At 44.1% G+C, this 17,474-nt stretch overlaps 1 protein-coding gene across 6 annotated transcripts in view; it reads right to left on the minus strand.

The window, feature by feature from the left end:
- The window catches only part of SNX25 (sorting nexin 25), a 143,078-nt gene that overhangs the window by 87,377 nt on the left and 38,227 nt on the right, over positions 1-17,474 (minus strand). For all 6 annotated transcript variants that reach the window (XR_012904267.2, XM_089777893.1, XM_075930317.2 and 3 more), the window contains exons 4-5: positions 4,627-4,799; positions 1,257-1,443 (exon numbers count right to left, since the gene is read on the minus strand). Coding sequence is in view for 5 of the 6 variants with exons in the window: in XM_089777893.1 (XP_089634019.1) it covers positions 1,257-1,443; positions 4,627-4,799 (360 nt within the window). In the remaining variant the exon portion in view is untranslated. The remainder of the gene's footprint in view (positions 1-1,256; positions 1,444-4,626; positions 4,800-17,474) is intronic.

Genomic DNA, 17,474 nt, shown 5'->3' on the forward strand with positions numbered 1-17,474 from the left:
TCTGCTGGTACCTTCCCAGTAATACCAGTCTGGACAAAAATTTAGTGTAATGGGCTCATTGGCACACCTGAAAAGGGTGGGCATTATGGTGTTGAGTTCAGCAGCACCAGCCGCATCAAGGTTTTTATACGGCTGAGTAAACATCTTCCAACACAGGTGCTTCTCCACAAATATCAGGATCAGGGTTTGCATCTACTGCTAATGTATTCGGATCTGGACATAGAGTTGCTTGAGGGGTGGTAACATGTGGACTCATAATATTCTTTCCATCTTTGCAAGATGACTTCTTGGGTTAAATTTGTTTTACCATCAGCATTGTTTATTAGCGTAGTCAGAGAATCACTTATACACTATATATTGTGTCAATTTTAATCTGGCAGTTAAAAAAAATTCATGGCAATGATGATGCCTTTAAGAAACTTGTAATTCTTGGTAGGCCACACCTGCGAATAGGCTTTTTTCCAGCACCATCAGGTACTGGAATACAGCTATGTGCTGGGAAAGACATCTGGCCATTGAGAGGTTGCAACACTAGAAAAACCAACAATTCAGCCTGACACCCTCCCCAATGCCAGGAACAACAGCACTCAATTCCAACATAACCCATTTACCTTCGCTGGAGGTTCCCAACTATGTACTCAACACAGAAAGCAACAAGAGCGAGGCAGATCAGATGGGGAAGAACTAACATGAAAACTGGAATCGACATTTGTTTTAGACCAGAGGGAGACTGCTGGTCCTTTCTGGGGATCCCTCTTCTGGTGCTTGCAAGCATGTTAGGAACATGGGAGTTATCTTGCATCATGAAGGAAGAGGGAAGGAATAGGTGAAAAGAGAAGCCATGCTCCAAATTTGGGACAGAAAAAAATGGGGAGGTATTAAGGATGAATACTAAATAGCTGCCTTGGTATCATAGCACAGAAAACTAAGAAAGGGAATGTTCATTCCATATAAGATCTTATTATTTTATTATTATTTCTCTGACTCCTTTTATCAGGGGCATGCTGTGGAGAAGGTTCCCATATGTCTTTAAATAATTGAGGAAACTTCAATATACACTAGCCAGATACAATGGGAAAATTTTAATATTTCCTGTGGACTAAATGGAAAGCAGGTTATTTTGGAGCTTCCTTAAATTTAAGGGTTACATTTTCTCCGTGTACTTCACTGAAATCACACTTCACTCAGGTCTCAGTAACAGACTAGCCAAAGAAGCATGCATAGTTTTGAACAATCGATAATTGAACATCGGATACCTTAGCTGTTTCAGGAATTCAACGTCAGAATTGCTGTTAATGAGCTTGATGAACTCCTCATAAGAAGGAGCATATGTGTAGGCTTTCTTGTGATGCTCATTCACCTGTTCTCTGTATTCCATCTGGCTGAGCAGCATTTGGTTGACATAATCTGGATCACTCAGCAGTTCCACCATTGGCTTCAGTACTGAGAGAAGAAATGTAAAAATATATATATATATATATAATCACTGGGCAAACAAATGGCATCTTCAAACTCAGACACAAGAACAGTGAAACATTTTGGACATAAAACAAAACAGGTTGATAAATTTCCAAGGAATTACTAGTGTATCAGTTATTTTAGACTGACATTCTCCTAAACTTTTATTCGTTACTTCAGAGATGGGAAATCTTTTTTGGGTCAGGGCCACTGACCCACAGAAAAATCAGGCAGGGGCTGCACACAAGTGAGAAGTGAAAAAAGAGAAACAAACCCACACTGACGTAGCCCCCCCAATTGAGAAGGAGAAAGACTTTCCTCGCATTCCCCTCACACACCAGAGCCTATGGAGGCCCAGGCTAGTAGATTTTGTGTGCTCCAGCCCCATCATGGTATGTCAGGGAGACTGGAGTGCCATCAAAGGCTCCCCAGTGTTGGGGAGTATATAAGATTCAGGCAAGCCAGGGGCCACATCCGGCCCCCGTGCCTCAGGTTCCTCACCCCTGCATTACTGTAAACCAGCATTTCTTAAACTGTGTTCCGCAGCACACAGTTGGAGATGTGCCACAGAGATATGGTGACCATACGTCCCTTTTTTTCCAAGATAGTCCCGGATTTAAAGACACCCAGTGCTAGAGCAGCACAGCAGCAACTCCCCACCTCCACCCAGCACATAAGCAGCTCCCTTGCTGCTTTACACGGGCAGCCAGGGCCGCTGCCGTTGATGTGCAGTGTCCAGAGCTCCGAGCTCCCATGCAGCACACACCGTTGTCCGGCAAGCCCCTCACCCCACCGCGTGACCCTTCCCACCTGCTGCGTGACTGCCTGCGCCGTCAGCCCAGCCTCCTCCGTCCACAGGTGGTCACCACCACTGCCAGAGGAGGAGGGGCACTGGTTGGAGCCTGGGAGCCACTCCTGGGAGCTGCCGGTGGGGTGCTGTCAGGGACTGCGTGGAGTTCGGCTGGAGCGCTGCAGAGCGGGGTATGTTTGGGCTCTGCCGGTGCGCTCTGTGCATGGCCCTTTCTCTCCCCACACCTTCCCACTCTGCTAGGGGAGTGGCAGTGCACAGATCCACTCACTCTGCCACGTTCCGCAAGCCAGATCTGGGAGGGTGGGCGCTCCTCCCAATGGGAGCCAAAGTTGGTGTGGGGACTGGAATGTAGCACTAACATTAGCACTGCGGGCGGCCTAGCTCCAGGCCCGGCAAGTAGTCCTGCCTTGGAAGCAGCTGGGGCTAGGGCTGAGGGGACTTCTGGGGCCTGACCAGAGACTCCAGCTCTGCAAACTAGAAGGCAAAAGATGGGGGAGGGGCTCAGAGAGAACTAGTGGGAAGGAGGATGGGAGAGGAAGAGGCTTGTGCTGAGGGGAGAGGGGCAGGGAAAGAGAAGAAAGGAGAAGGCACCAAGGGGACAGGGTAGAGGAGAGACAAATGCCAGGGGGCCAAGTGGAGACAATGAGGAAAAGGGCAGGAGGAGGGAGAGGAGGTGTCAGTGGAGGTGGGAGGGGACAGGGTGATGCTGGGAGAGGAGAGGGGAAGGGCACTGGAGATAAGAGGAAGCAAGGGGAGGGAGAGGTGCTGAGAGAAGGCTTGAAAGAAGGGGTGGGCATGAGGAAGGTGGGAATGGAGCAAGTCATGTGTGAGGGCACAGAGGGACATGAGAGGAACTGGGGTAGAGGGTGGTGAGGGGATGAACATCAGGGAGAAAGAGGGCAAGGGGGCAAGGGCAGTGAAGGGAGGAGGAAGCACCAGGAGGGTGCAGAGGTAAGGGAAGGTGCAGGTGCCAGGGGATTCTGGGGGTGAAGCAGAAAGGCAGACACCAAAGGAGAGGGTTTGGTGGGGGCCAAACTCATCTCCTATGGGTAGGAGGATGGTAGGAAAAGTTCATAAAGGGGGTTACTTTTACTTCTGGTCATGTGTCCTTCTTGACCCCAAGAGTTGGGGGCATTGTAAACAGAGGTCAAAGGGTATAGGTATTGTATCCCTAATTTTGGTTCAGAAAATATGGTAACCATATGCAGAGAGAACAGAGTTCAAATGGCCATTCTTAAAAGGGACAAGCTGTAAACTGTCAATGGGATCGAAGAAACTGGAAATTCAGATTATTAAAAAGTACATACATGTTAAAGCAGCTGAACCTAAACTGCAACATTCCAAGTACCTGTTTCTGCTCTTCTTGATGTGCATTGCAGAGAATGTTACACATTAGAGTCTATGAAGAGCAGAATTATGAATAAAAATGAACTATCTGAGGATTACCTGGGACTTTGCAATATCAAAAACTGTCTCCAACTCCAAATTCAAAAATGGACAGAGTGATTAATAATTTCATAATCCAATTAAAAGTGTTCTTTATAAATACAACTAAAATTCTCAGTAATTAAATGGATAGCTTTTTTGGGGGCAAAGGGTCAAACTTTGGTCATGTTCACACCATTAGCATAGAATTCTACTTATAAAAGCCCAGGACCAGTCAAATGCTCTCCAGGGAGTCACTCCTATACAGAGCGCTGAAAGTTTGGTTTCCTCTAGGACAAAATAAGAGGATGAAATGGCTGTACGCTGCAAGGAGCTGAGCATTTGCACCCTGGTTCAGACAAGCACTTAAGCATGTGTTTAATTTTGAGCAGGTAAGTAGTCCCATTATGCTTAAATACCTAAAGCAGTGTCCTGCTAAATCAGTGCCAGAGAGGTCAGTGTCTTAGCCTTAATTAGCTGATGCTATGAATTTTCAAGTGACTCATGTATGTCTAATACAAGGGTGGGGAACTTCAGGCCTGAAGGCTGGATGTGGTCCCCAAGGCTCAGGGAGCCCATGCTGGCACTCCAGCTCCTCCACTGTCCCACCATGGGGCTGGAGCATACAAAATATACTAGGCTGGGCCCCCCATGGCTCTGGTGTGTCAGGAGAATGTGGGGAGTCTTCCTCCTCCTCAGACAGGGGCAACATTTTTTTGTCTTTGGGGGGGGGGGGTTTGTGGGTCAGCGGCTCCCAACCCAAAAACGGTTCCCTACCCCTGGTCTAAAAGAAACTAACTATATGTGCAGGTTGTGACAGGAGTTTAATTTTAGAACTTAAAATGTGATATCAATATAAGTATATTAAATGGTTTGTCATCATTAGTAATATAGTAGCTTATTAGTTAATTATCTTCTGATCTATAATCTACCTTTTGTTGCAAGTATGTCTGCAAGGACTATGCGCAAGCTGAGAGACTGGGCATCCTTTGAGGGCAGGAGACAATACACCAGAATTTGAGAACATGATTGCAGGAATCTTACTTCTTCGTCAGAGTTCCTTAAGCAAGGGTGGAGTAAAAATGGCCTTGGCTGCTCTTCCTGCCTATTAAAAAGAGTACAAGAATTTCAGCAGAAATTGCAACACATCTTTAGTCACCATTATTCAAAATATCAGCAACATAACAGTATTCAGCAAAGAAAAATTTTAAACAGAAACTATACTTCGTCTATTGTTTACTTTTAATTATTATATTAAGACAAACCTATATTTGCCCCATTTCAATCCATTGCCCTGTCTTTTCTCTATCCCTGTACAAATAGAAATACAATATTTTTAAACCATAGCAATATAGAATAAGCTATTATAGTTCAGAGCAAGCCCCGAGGTGGAAGGTTGAATAAAAAAAATGATTGTTTTCTACTTGCTCCTGTTGACATTCTTTTTTTCCAAAAAATTGAGAAGGCAAAGTATTGAGATGCCAAAAGACCCTTGTATTGCAGACTAACTACAGGTTGTTCCTCCTTTAATTGGGACTCTCTGGTCTGGCAACATCCGTGATTCGGCAAGACCCCAGATGCTCCTGGATCACAGAGTCCAGGTATAAGGAGGTCAGGCCACAGGACTGAGGGGAGGGGTGTGATTCAGCCAGGAACAGGTGGGTGGCAGAGCAGGGAGTTTTGGCTCCTGCTGCCAGGCGGTAGAAGGGGCTGGCAGCAGCCACAGAGCCCTGGCAGCCACATCAGCCATGGAGCCCCGGAAGCTGCAGAGTCCCGGCAGCCTCAACAGCTGTGGAGTCCCAGCCTGGCCCCCACAGAGCTCCAGCCTGGGGAGACACATCTGGGCAGGCAGCAGCTGGTCTCAGATGGAGTCCTAGCTGGGGGCAGCATGGGCCATGCTGGGAAAGACCCCCCCCCCCCTCATTTGGCAAATCCCCCTGTTCGGGACCAGTTAGGTCCAGAGGGTGCCAGCTAAGGGAGGTCCAACCTCTAGTAGGCTTGTACTATAATTGTATGACTATTTAAGCAGGGGACTGAAAATTATTGCTGGATTGAGAAATGGATCAAGCTGTGACAAAAAATGTGGAACAGATGTGATCTTCCTCATCTGTGATCAGCTACTTCACTGTCACTCAGAAAATTGCCAGCCTCTTTGGTCTGACTTTTCCTATGTCTATGCCCTGAGCTTCCCCTCCCCCTTCTTCCCCCTTCCAGCTCCCTCCTCCCAGGTTTCCCCCTCCCCTCTCCCACCCTCTCTCCTCCCACCTCCTTTCCCCAGTCTCACCAGAGTTTCATTCCCTCGCCTCCCATTTTGTTAAATAAAGAGAGTTTGTGTTCATGAAATTATGTGTATTTTATTTGACATCAGGAACGGGGGTTAAGGAGAGGTAAGTGGAAGGATGTGAGGGAGGAATGAGGCACAAGCCTCCAGTGGGGCAGACCAGGGAGGCTCTTACTGCTCCTCAGGGTGGACGCTCTCCTGCAGGGCCTCCTGGATACTGACAGTCTCCTGATGGACCTCCCAGATGGCAGCCTGCAGAAAGTGCAGCCAGGCTCGCAGCAACACCTTCACGAGAAGCACCAGAGTACCCAGGGGCAGCTCTGGCTCCATGTTGCAGAGTGCTATGGTGTCCCGAGTGAGGGCAACCAGAGCACGCAGAGACAAAATGCTTTGCTGTCCCTCATGGAGGTAGGAAAGCAAGCAGGGAAACCCGAGAATCGGCTGTCTGGGGTGGGGGAGGGGGGGGGAAGTGTCCCTTTAAGCACAGGCCTCAGATAGCCTTGGGCAGCAGCCACACAAAGTGACTCCTGACCTGATGCCCTGCTAGAACTGATTCCGGCTGGCCTTAAACACGATTCAGTGTCCACTCAGTGTGGATGTGCTATTTCGAAATAGCCAAATGCTATTTCGAAATGCATTTTGTGTGTAGATGTGTTATTTCAAAAATATCTTATTTCGAAATAACTATTTCAAAATTAGATATTTTGAAATAACGTTGTAGTGTAGACATACCCCTTACAGAACAACAAACAAGGAAAGGTCAAGTGAATCCTCCAGACAAAGAACCCCTGAATATCTAGATGACTGACTGAGAATTTTCAACATCAGCAGATGATATTCACTAGTGGAAAAAATAATAAACAAGCAAGAGAGAGGTGTATGAATAATGTGATAGAAAATACTCAAAAATGTTAAATAAACCAATGGAAAACCCTTATCTGCAAAACTGTAGTTCTAAGTACTTTATCTTAAAATGTTAGCAGAAACAGAATGGACTCAATCGAGAAACAGGGAATGCAAATTAGTCATGGGGAAACTTCCATCTGAGAAGTGAAAGTAGAACATGGTAGAGGTATAACACATTATTGAAAGGTACTGAGAAGGTAAACAGGGATTCCTATTTATCCTCTCTTATAATACCAGAATAAGGAGAAACAACATTGAAAGGCAAATTTTAAAATTAACAAAAAGATGAAGGTGCATGGTTCTTCTGTGAAATGCATTGCCACTAGATATCATTGAACCCTAAAGCATAGTACAATTTAAACATGGAAAGACAGAGAACATCCACAATTACAATACACAGGATCATTTCTATTTTAATATGGCATAAATTCTCAAGATTCATGGTCTAAACCAAAGATTTTACGGATGAGACTTAAGATGAAATTTCCCCTATAGGCAGCTTATTCCATAATCTATATATAGATATATATTTTAGAGATTTGTCTGAGAGTCTGTTCAAGAACTTCTCCTAAAAGGTAAGAGCTAAGGCCACCAAATTTGGCATGCAGCTTCCTCTTACCCTAACCTAAAGCAAGGTCAAGGCTTGGTGGTGCCAGGAAAACAGGACGTGTCTGGAATTTGATTGTTTTCCATAATATGGAAAGGGAGGGGCCTGAGGGACACTATACTCACACTCACCACTGGGGTAGTGAGCATGGGAGACAGCTATACTGCAGAGTGACCACTAGAGGCAGTCATGCCATCAAAGAAGTGGCCAGCTGAGGACTGGACTCCCCATCTTGCTTGCCACCAGACCAGGTAACCCCCTCCCCCAAATCCTTCCCTCCCCCTGGCCTCGGTCCCAGCCCCACTGCCATGGTCCCTCATCCCACGAGCATGACTGGGGCTGGGCAGCGCTGTCCCAGCCCCCATCACAGGAGCCACAGCCCACCCCACCCCAAGCACTGCTAAGCCAACTGGCTTATGTGCCTCCTCCCTCCCACACGTCATCTCCCCCCTGGCCGGGCCCAGGGAATGCTGGCAGGAGGCCTGTGTTCCCCCTCAGCCCTGACCCAGGCAATTCTGGGTAAGTCTTCTAGTTTCCCAGTAAAAGGTTTCTTGCATCTTCCTCTGAAGCAATTAGTACTGGCCGATTTTAAAGCATTTCCTGTAGACTATAACAGGGAGGGTGGTTCCCAGCTCATATAGACTATAGCAATGCAGCCCAGGGGAGCATGGGGAGCAGCTCAGAGTATAAACCCACCCAGAACTCCTGGCTATATATCAGACTGTATATAGCCCAAACTGTTACCTATGCTGCCTCAGGTGAACTAAAAATAGCAGCGTAGCCAGTCTACCAGAGGGAAAGCACACACCTCGCTGCAGGACATTGGACTACATGGAGCACTGCTCTGTAGAGGTATGGCAATTCCTATGTTCCTAAATTCATTATAAAAGAACATTCTGCTGACAATGGAATGCTCTTTCATATATTAAACCTTATGCCTCAGAAGAAATAATAAAAACAACATTGAGAGAACATTTGTAGAGAATCAGTAATGATCTGAACTCAGCTACAGAATAAACTATTCAATGTAGGATCTGTGACATAGCAATGAACAATTTCACTGAACTCTAGATACCAGCCACTTCATCAAAACAATTGAATTAGGATGAAATGTTGTAACTTACTGACTTCTCATATATTTCTCTCAACCAGTCATAAATTTGTAAATGTCATGTACCTTTAATAAGAAGAAACATGTCACAGACATGCAGTTCAGTATGGAGACTACAATTCCAAAACATGGGACATCCAAAGCCAGATGAGTGCAAAACTCAGTGATTGGACCAAAGTTAAAGAATCCCTCATGGAAGGTTTAAAAATGGTGACTAATGGGAGTACAAGACAGCCGTGTACCTTTGAGACAGGGTGGATCTTTGGGGCCTCTGCTAATGTGACCAGGAGGTTAGCCGCACTGAAGAGAGTTTCATACTATGTGCATATGCATAAAAGTTGAGCACAGTAACATTAGGTCATTTCATAGCATATGCCGAATGAGTAGGGAGTGATTTGGTGCCAGAGTCAGTACTGCAGAGGCTCACTGTTGAGAAATGTCAGACACCAGCACAGAGTGGAGTTTTGGCTAAGGAGAAACAATCAAAAGTGCATGATGCTGAAGCAGTTTTATCAAATTTAAAATGTGAGGAAGAGGATACACAAAGGAAAATGGGGGAAGAGGAAAAACTGCAAAGATGGATCTTTTAATTAGTAAGAGATCATATGGGTAACAAAGCCTAACCAACTTCAGACCATTCCCTGGTATATCATGGTGAGGTTCTCTCCCCAAAACCACCTTCTTCTGTGATTTGTAACAGTAAACATTTTCTTTGCACTAAAATGACAGTTGAATAGGTGACTCAAGTTTTAATTTTGTTAGCAAATATTTTTATGAATGCTAATCACAATAATCATGACATTTTCCCGATGAAAAACAAAAATAATTATTTAAACCTTTCATCCAGCATATTCCAGTGAAAAAATTAGTGCATTCAGCTAATTTAAGTGGCAGAATTGTTTATGCAAAATTTGGTATCTGTAGCTAATCATGAAGCATGGCTTTATTTTGCACAAACAAATCCTCAAACAAACTCACTCTTCAAAATATAGAATAGATTAATCTAAAACTGGCCAACTCTACTTTCTTTTTTTTAACAGAAATTGTATTAGTAGTTGGGCAAGACCCTGATCTTCTGGCCCTGAAGACAAATGTGCAAAAACACTCTGAGAACTTTAGCCTGTAGCTTCAGATACTACTAGCAGAGGTCTCACCCACTTTCCTTAAGCAATGTCTATGCAGTGACTTATGCCTGTGCATACTTTCACAATTCAAATAAAGACTGAAATGCACAGATCAACAGTGCACTTTGACTCCACTAGATTGCGATTAAATTTGCCTTTGGGTATGTCTACACTACCCCGCTAGTTCGAAGTAGCGGGGTAATGTAGGAATACCGCACTTGCAAATGAAGCCCGGGATTTGAATTTTCCCGGCTTCACTTTCATAAGCGGGGCTCTGCCATTTTTAAATCCCCGCTCGTTCGAACCCTGTGCCGCACGGCTACACGCGGCACAAACTAGGTAGTTCGTGCCGCGTGTAGCCGCGCGGCACAGGGTTCAAACGAGCGGGGATTTAAAAATGGCAGAGCCCCGCTTATGCAAATGAAGCCCGGGAAATTCAGATCCCAGGCTTCATTTGCAAGTGCGGTATGCCTACATTACCCTCCTAGTTCGAACTAGGAGGGTAGTGTAGACATACCCTTTCTCTCACCATTCCATCCATGGTCAGTATTGTCTCCACAGGAGCCCCATCCCTGTTCGGGACTGCAGCCTACATTCCTAGACTCTCTGGAGCATTAACTATTCCTATAGTTACATCCTTTCTGAGGAAGCAGTTGTATAGTCTAGTCTGCATTTTTATCTCTTACAAGTCTGGGTGGAATTACAATATCAGCCAATAAATTCATCTTAGCTGAGTTGGAGCAGTTCCAGGAGTTTACTGGCACATGGTCAAGACTGGTCTATCAGAGAAACAGATAGAATACACCAGTTGGTAAATATTTGGCCCTTACTTTCCTAATGCATCCAGTGTGTTGCTGTTTGTGAAGGTTACATATACTATGGCATGCACCTGATGAGATAGGCTCTCTCCAATGTTCAACCCAACATGGGTCTCCAGAAGAGGAGACTCTTCCTCCAGCAGGTACCCTGGCCATAATCTCAAGGTGTCTCTAAAGAGTGAAAGGGAAATCCGTCAAGGTACCCACAGTCATTTTGCATAAGTGTAAGGGACAAATCTTCAGAATCTCTTTCTGCCGGAGTCTTATGCAAGTCTCTGTACATCAGTGCCAGTGACTTGTTCCAACAGAGCCAGCAGAGATAAGGGGGTGATTGAAAGCAGTCAGGGAAAAGAAAACCTCAGTTAAAGGTGCACCAATTCACCAACGGTCATGTGGACAATGATGCTGGCTTTGATCATCCTCCAAACTTCAGGTGGCAAAGCAGCAAACTTTTCCATAAGTCTATCAACCTGAAGAATGCTCCTATTTTTTGGCAGTCACTACCTTTTCATATGATACTATCCTTCTTCAAAGTGGCAAGTACATCTGGACTTGTTCTTTTAAACAGCTCCAGTGCATACTTTGTAGGATTTCTTAAAATATATTGAACAGTTCATCTCATGGCAAGAGGACTGATTAACTGAGGGTTTCCATTTCTGCCTCTCTCATTACAAAGTATTGAGTAAAGCCTGTAGGAAAACACAGTGAATCAGCGTAAGCCTAGTGAATCTGCCTAGCAAACAGAATCCCATGTTAACCATGCTTCCCCTCACTCCAATTTACCAATGAAATAATGTAGAAAAGAGCATGCATGCAATGATGGATAGAACTCTCACCAATGTACAGTGGCAGTTGGTCCCATAGCACAAATTTGGGGTCCTTTATGCACCTCTTCCATAAGATTTGTGAGACACTTTGGGAAGGCACCAAGAAGATCTGATTTAACTTATGATTTTAGGCAGCAAATACCAATTATCAAGAAAGTTATCTGAGGCCATTTTCCTTCATTTGCAACAATGCTGGCACAAAGTAAAGGATAGCACTATTTATTCTGCAGTAACCATTAGGGAAAACGGAAAACTTAACTGCAGGATGCACACACACATGCACAGTGCAACTAAATTTTTTCATCATTGACTTCTGTAGCTGTATAAACTACTTCCCTTAAACTTTTTCCAACATCCCACTTAGGTTCACTTGTACAAGACAGACCTCTAATCTACTCAACTCCCACAACACACTTTAAGATCCCTGGGTTCTACACATGCTTATAACAGCATATAGTGTACTGCATCCAGTGGACTAAATGTTTAAATGACAACTCAACACAGGAGACTAACTGTACTCACAGGAAAATTATAAAAAGACAAAAACCATCACATCACCATGACTGTCTACTTCACTTCAGACAGCCCTTGGAAATAATTTACTTACAGTAAACAATTTGTTCTATCTTGTATTTAGCTGTGACAGTGAGTACAATTCTCAGACCTGAAAGAGTTTTGGGATGTTATCTCTAAAGCTTCTCTCTCTCACCAACAGAAGTTAGTCCAGCAAAAGATGTTACGTCACTTGTGTTGTCTCAATTTCTGAACACAAAAGTATCTATTATGACTACATAATTGGATTTTCCAAACATATAGACCAAACTGATCTTTAAAAATTCCTAACCAAGTTCACACAGAGATGTTTGTGCACAATGTTTTTGAAAACTTAGCTGACTAGCCATAAATTTTGAAAACAGTGGTTCAATGAACTGAAATATAAACTCAAATTTTACTGAGTGGGTTCTAAAATAGGATACCGCACAAGCCTTTTAATCCCACACATTATTTAATCTGCTCTATATCACACAGAGAAACAATGATAAGTGACAACATTTGTGCCGTGGTTAACAATTCAGATTTTAGTGACAGTTACATATCCTGATATATCAAGATGCAGTTGACTTGAAAGCAATTTAATACATATAGTACTTGCAACATTTGTAGTTTGCACAGCATGCATCATTACTTTTTATGTCCTTGTGAAGTGAAACCAGCATTGATCAACCATTCATGAGTTTCATTTCAGACATATTTCCATCTTACAAGTTCTTTAAACATGCATTCAGTTTGGTGCGGATACAAAACAGTTTAACTACTTAGGAGAAAGCAAGGGCTTTTTCTTTGGTTATCCCAAAATGAGTGAAATATTAGTAAATATAACCTTTAGAAGAAAGATTAGTAAGATTAGTAACCACCACTATTATCTGTATTCCTGTTGCTACAGATCCACCAGTTCTCTCAATGCTTTAAGAGTACTGAAATGGGGAAAACACTACATTTAAAAAAAAAGATGATTATGCATAATTGCAGAGTATCTTTTAATATGTGTAGATCAGGACGTACAGGATGCTTAGCAACCTTACCCACAGGTGTACTTTGCTGTTAAAATGATAAAAAACCTTTGCTGCAGGGAGCTATTACAATTTTTATCCAATTAATGAACATATAATTATAAACCTCAAACTCACAACACTAGTTTTTTAGCAATCTACCACAATCCTCTAGTACTGGACTATTATCTGTCACAAAGATTCCCAATCTTTTCTATTCTGGAACCCTGTGATACTTTGGGGAATCTGTCTGCACAATTGTATTCTAATTGAAATTATAAAGTTGTTCCTATGAAAACTGCTTTATCACTGCATACTTCTTTATACAAGAAATTTAGACCTTTGCTAATAATGGCTGTGTCATGTCTCTCTCACACCAGACACAGTGGCACATCATTTGAATTCAATGACTGCCTATTCAGATAGAACCACCTTGGCAAAAGGGAAGCCTAAAAGAACTATTTTTTCCTACCTATCTGCAAGGACCTGGTAAAGGAGAGGGAGTGGAAAATCCCCAAATGCAAAACAAAGACATCAAGGTACTGATGCTAGTTGGCCTTTAAAAAAACTAGAAAGGCTCCATGGTATGTCTACACAGCAAAGAAAAACCCTGGGCTGGCCTGTGCCAGACAACTCATGCTTGTAGGGCTTGAGTCTGTTTCACTGCTGTGTAGACTTCCAAGTTCTAGAACAGTGCACAGGGTTCCAGAGCCCCAAAGTCTAGGCAGTAATGGAACAGCCCCACAGCCCAAACTCCATAAGCCCAAGTTGGCTAGCATGGACCAGTGCAGGTTTTTCTTTGCTGTGTAAACATGCCCACAGAGCCACACAGTTGTTTTCGGTAGGAGATGTGAAGGTACAGGGATGCTTTCATAGCAAGGGGGACCTAGGTTAGCTGTGAAACCAACCAAGGTCAGAGAAAGCAAAATGGTCTAAGGAGAAAGGGACTGCATGGCTGAGAAGATAAGTCATGCAATGCTGGAGAGGGAGCTTGGATGCCCTAAAAGACTCTGACCCTGCTCAAAGAATGCATCAGAATGGTGAGGAAGGTGAGGCAGAGAAATTCATGGAAGGGTTTTTTTTAATAGATCTGTGTATTTCTTGCACTATCAAGCAGAGAACAATAATAGTGTTTTCAAATTCTGTGCAAAGACTGAGGGCATGAATTATGGATTATGCCTACCATGTGCTCTTGAGGAGTTTATTTACAACATCAGAGCATCCACAGTGCTTTAGTTCTGGGAGAAGGTTTTTTAATCTATAGCAGAGAAGACTGAGTGGTCCATGCTAACTGAAGGGGCTGGGCAGCTGGACTGTAGTGTTTAAGCTCCTAGGAGAGAGTGCTAAATAGACAGTTTTCATAAGAACATAAGAACGGCCGTACTGGGTCAGACCAAAGGTCCATCTAGCCCAGTAGCCTGTCTGCTGACAGTGGCCAGCACCAGGTGCCCTGGAGAGGGTGGACCGAAGACAATGATCAAGCGATTTATCTCCTGCCATCCTTCTCCAGCCTCTGACAAACAGAGGCCAGGGACACCATTTTATCACCTGGCTAATAGCCTTTTATGGACCTAACCTCCATGAAATTATCTAGCTTCTCTTTAAACTCTGTTATAGTCCTAGCCTTCACAGCCTCCTCTGGCAAGGAGTTCCACACCTTGACTACACACTGTGTGAAGAAGAACTTTCTTTTATTAGTTTTAATAAAACTAATTTCACCTAAGACAATGGTCTGGTAGCGCTTTATAGACTAACAAAACATGTAGATGGTATCATGAGCTTTTGTGGGCACAGTCCACTTCTTCAGATGACGGGAGATATCATGTACAGGCAGTCCCCGAATTACGCGGATCCGACTTATGTCGGATCCGCAGTTACGAACGGGGCCCTCCCTCTCCCTGGTCTCCAGCAGACCAGGGAGAGGAAGCAAAGCGGCGGAACACGCGGGGGGCGGACAGCCCAGACGCGTCTGGGCTGTCCGCTGCCCGCGTGTTCCGCCACTTTGCTCCCCGTCCCCCTGGTCTGCAAACCAGGGGGACGGGGAGCAAAGCAGAGCAAAGCTGTGGAGCACGCGGCCAGCGGCCAGGCCAGACGCGTCTGGGCTGTCCGCAGCCCACGTGTTCCGTCGCTTTGCTCCCCGTCCCCCTGGTCTGCAGACCAGGGGGACGGGGAGCAAAGGAGAGCAAAGCCGCGGAGCCCGAGGGCAGCAGGACAGCCACTGCGCGTCTGGGCTGTCCCGCTGCCCCCGTGCTCCACGGCTTTGCTCCGGACGCCTGTGGTACAGCAGCTGGGGCGCTGTCGGTTGGTCCCGTAGCGCCGCTCTGAGCACTACTGGACCAACCCGGCAGCACCCCAGCTGCTCTACCCCAGGCGTCCTGATTCAGCCACTGCTGGTCAGTTTCAGCAGTGGCTGAATCAGGACGCCTGGGGCAGAGCAGCTTAGGTGCTGCTGGGTTGGTCCAGTAGCGCCAAGGAGCGGCGGCGCTACTAGACCAACCCAGCAGCACCCCAGCTGCTCTGCCCCAGGCGTCCCCAAGTCAGCCGCTGCTGAAACTGACCAGTGGCTGACTACAGGAAGCCCCTGCCCCGGGCTTCCTGGAATCAGCCGCTGATCAGTTTCAGCAGCAGCTGACTTGGGGTTGCCTGGGGTTCTTAAGTTGAATCTGTATGTAAGTCAGAACTGGCGTCCAGATTCAGCCGCTGTTGAAACTGATCAGTTTCAGCAGCGGCTGAATCTGGACGCCAGTTCCGACTTACATACAGATTCAACTTAAGAACAAACCTACAGTCCCTATCTTGTACGTAACCAGGGGACTGCCTGTATCTTGCAATACCAGGTGTTTGTCTTTAAGCCCCAGCTACTGACATTATTTGATTATGTGAAAATCCATTTTCACTAAAATATATATACAAACACACATTTTACATATGTGTGTATTTCTAGCCTTTGTGGTGATTGAGAAAAGTTTGAAAACTTAATCCTAAAAGGTTAAAAATACTGAATAAGTCAAATTTAAAAATTGTTATTTGGGGGGCACCAAACTCACGCATCTTTGAATGCTTAGACTTGGCAAGCCTGAGAACCCAGTATCTAACCTGTAGTGGCTGACTGGAAAACTCACACAGTGAAGATTAGAAAGCCTTCTGATGGGGAAGCAGAACTACAATTTGAGACAAATTTAAAGATTCTGAAGATAAGATAGCATTTTTTGTTTGTTTACATAGGAAGTGGGATGAAGGGACATAAAAGTTTCCATAGGAATAAGTAATGGCCTTTTCCATGGAAAATCATTCCTTTTGGGCTTCCTCTATTTCTTTAATTATTGTCTTTCAGAAAAGAAGTCTCACAAAAAGTTAGATTTAGCTCTTAATCATCTTGACAGTGAAATGGGTGAGCTCAAGTGTGCATGCAACAAATCATAAAAGATTTCTATCGCACATTCTGTACTCAGCACACGTTTACAACAAAGCAGCCCTGGGAACTATGGAGGGCAACATGCAGTTTGCATCTCTTTACCTGTGTCTCTCTGAGATCTTTATACTTCTTGTAGCAGAATTAAAATTGCTTGATCTGTTTGAAACTTCTAAGAAATGAAATAAGTTGATTTAGACTTGTACATGAAAACATCACAATAAAGACAAAAAGTAAGATACATAAGACAATGAAAAACATATCCACAGTCAGAAGAAAGTCTATCCCCAAATATTCCTAACACCCATTTAATCAACACACATCATCAAGGGTCTCTTTAATGGCATGTATTGTTTAAACAAAGAATAACTATAGAAACATAACTGAGATTGTGCTTCACAGTGTAGTTATTAGTTTGTGTGTTATAACCTTCTACAAAGGATTTGAGTCTGTTATCAAAGACAGTCTGTAGTGGATTACAAACACATACTGGTGGAGAACCAAGTACACTGCGACCCCCCAATCCTAATTGAAGCCTCTATGTCTAGTGTATTACAAACATAAAATTAGAACGCCATGAATTCTTCTGGCAAAGTCTTCATTCACAGAAGCCCAACACTAGAAACTGGCACTAGTCAAGAGGTACTTTAAAATATACTTATTCAAGGGCTATTTCATAACTTCTTTATTCTCATCTTTTCCAATATCTGTTCTCATCACAACAACCTCTCAAATTCATGTTAATCTTCTTGATATTAGTTTTCAGAGGGTTAGCAGGATAAGCAGTTCTTGGCATACTTAAACTGTAGGAGACAAATGGAATTATAAAAGAAAAAGAAAACATGGGAACCTGTACTCCAGCTATATGTCTGGGGCTTTGTTCAATAAAGATCTCTTGGTACCAGCTCTTGCTGACTTCATGGTAACAATGCTTTCTATTTTACATTGAATATTACTTTACACTATACACTGAAATAAGTATACCAAGCATAATACACGGAGCCACGATAGCCAAGATATTTGAGAACCAAACTATACATTACTACTGAAAAAAAACCCACACCTAACAGACAGCTTTGTAATGAGAAATTGATGTTATTCCTACATTATCGTTTCCAGGAAGAGACAGTTTTCCCTATAACTT

This window comes from Pelodiscus sinensis, chromosome 4, assembly GCF_052426305.1.
Source record: "Pelodiscus sinensis isolate ZL-2025 chromosome 4, ASM5242630v1, whole genome shotgun sequence".
NCBI classification, from domain to species: Eukaryota; Metazoa; Chordata; order Testudines; family Trionychidae; genus Pelodiscus; species Pelodiscus sinensis.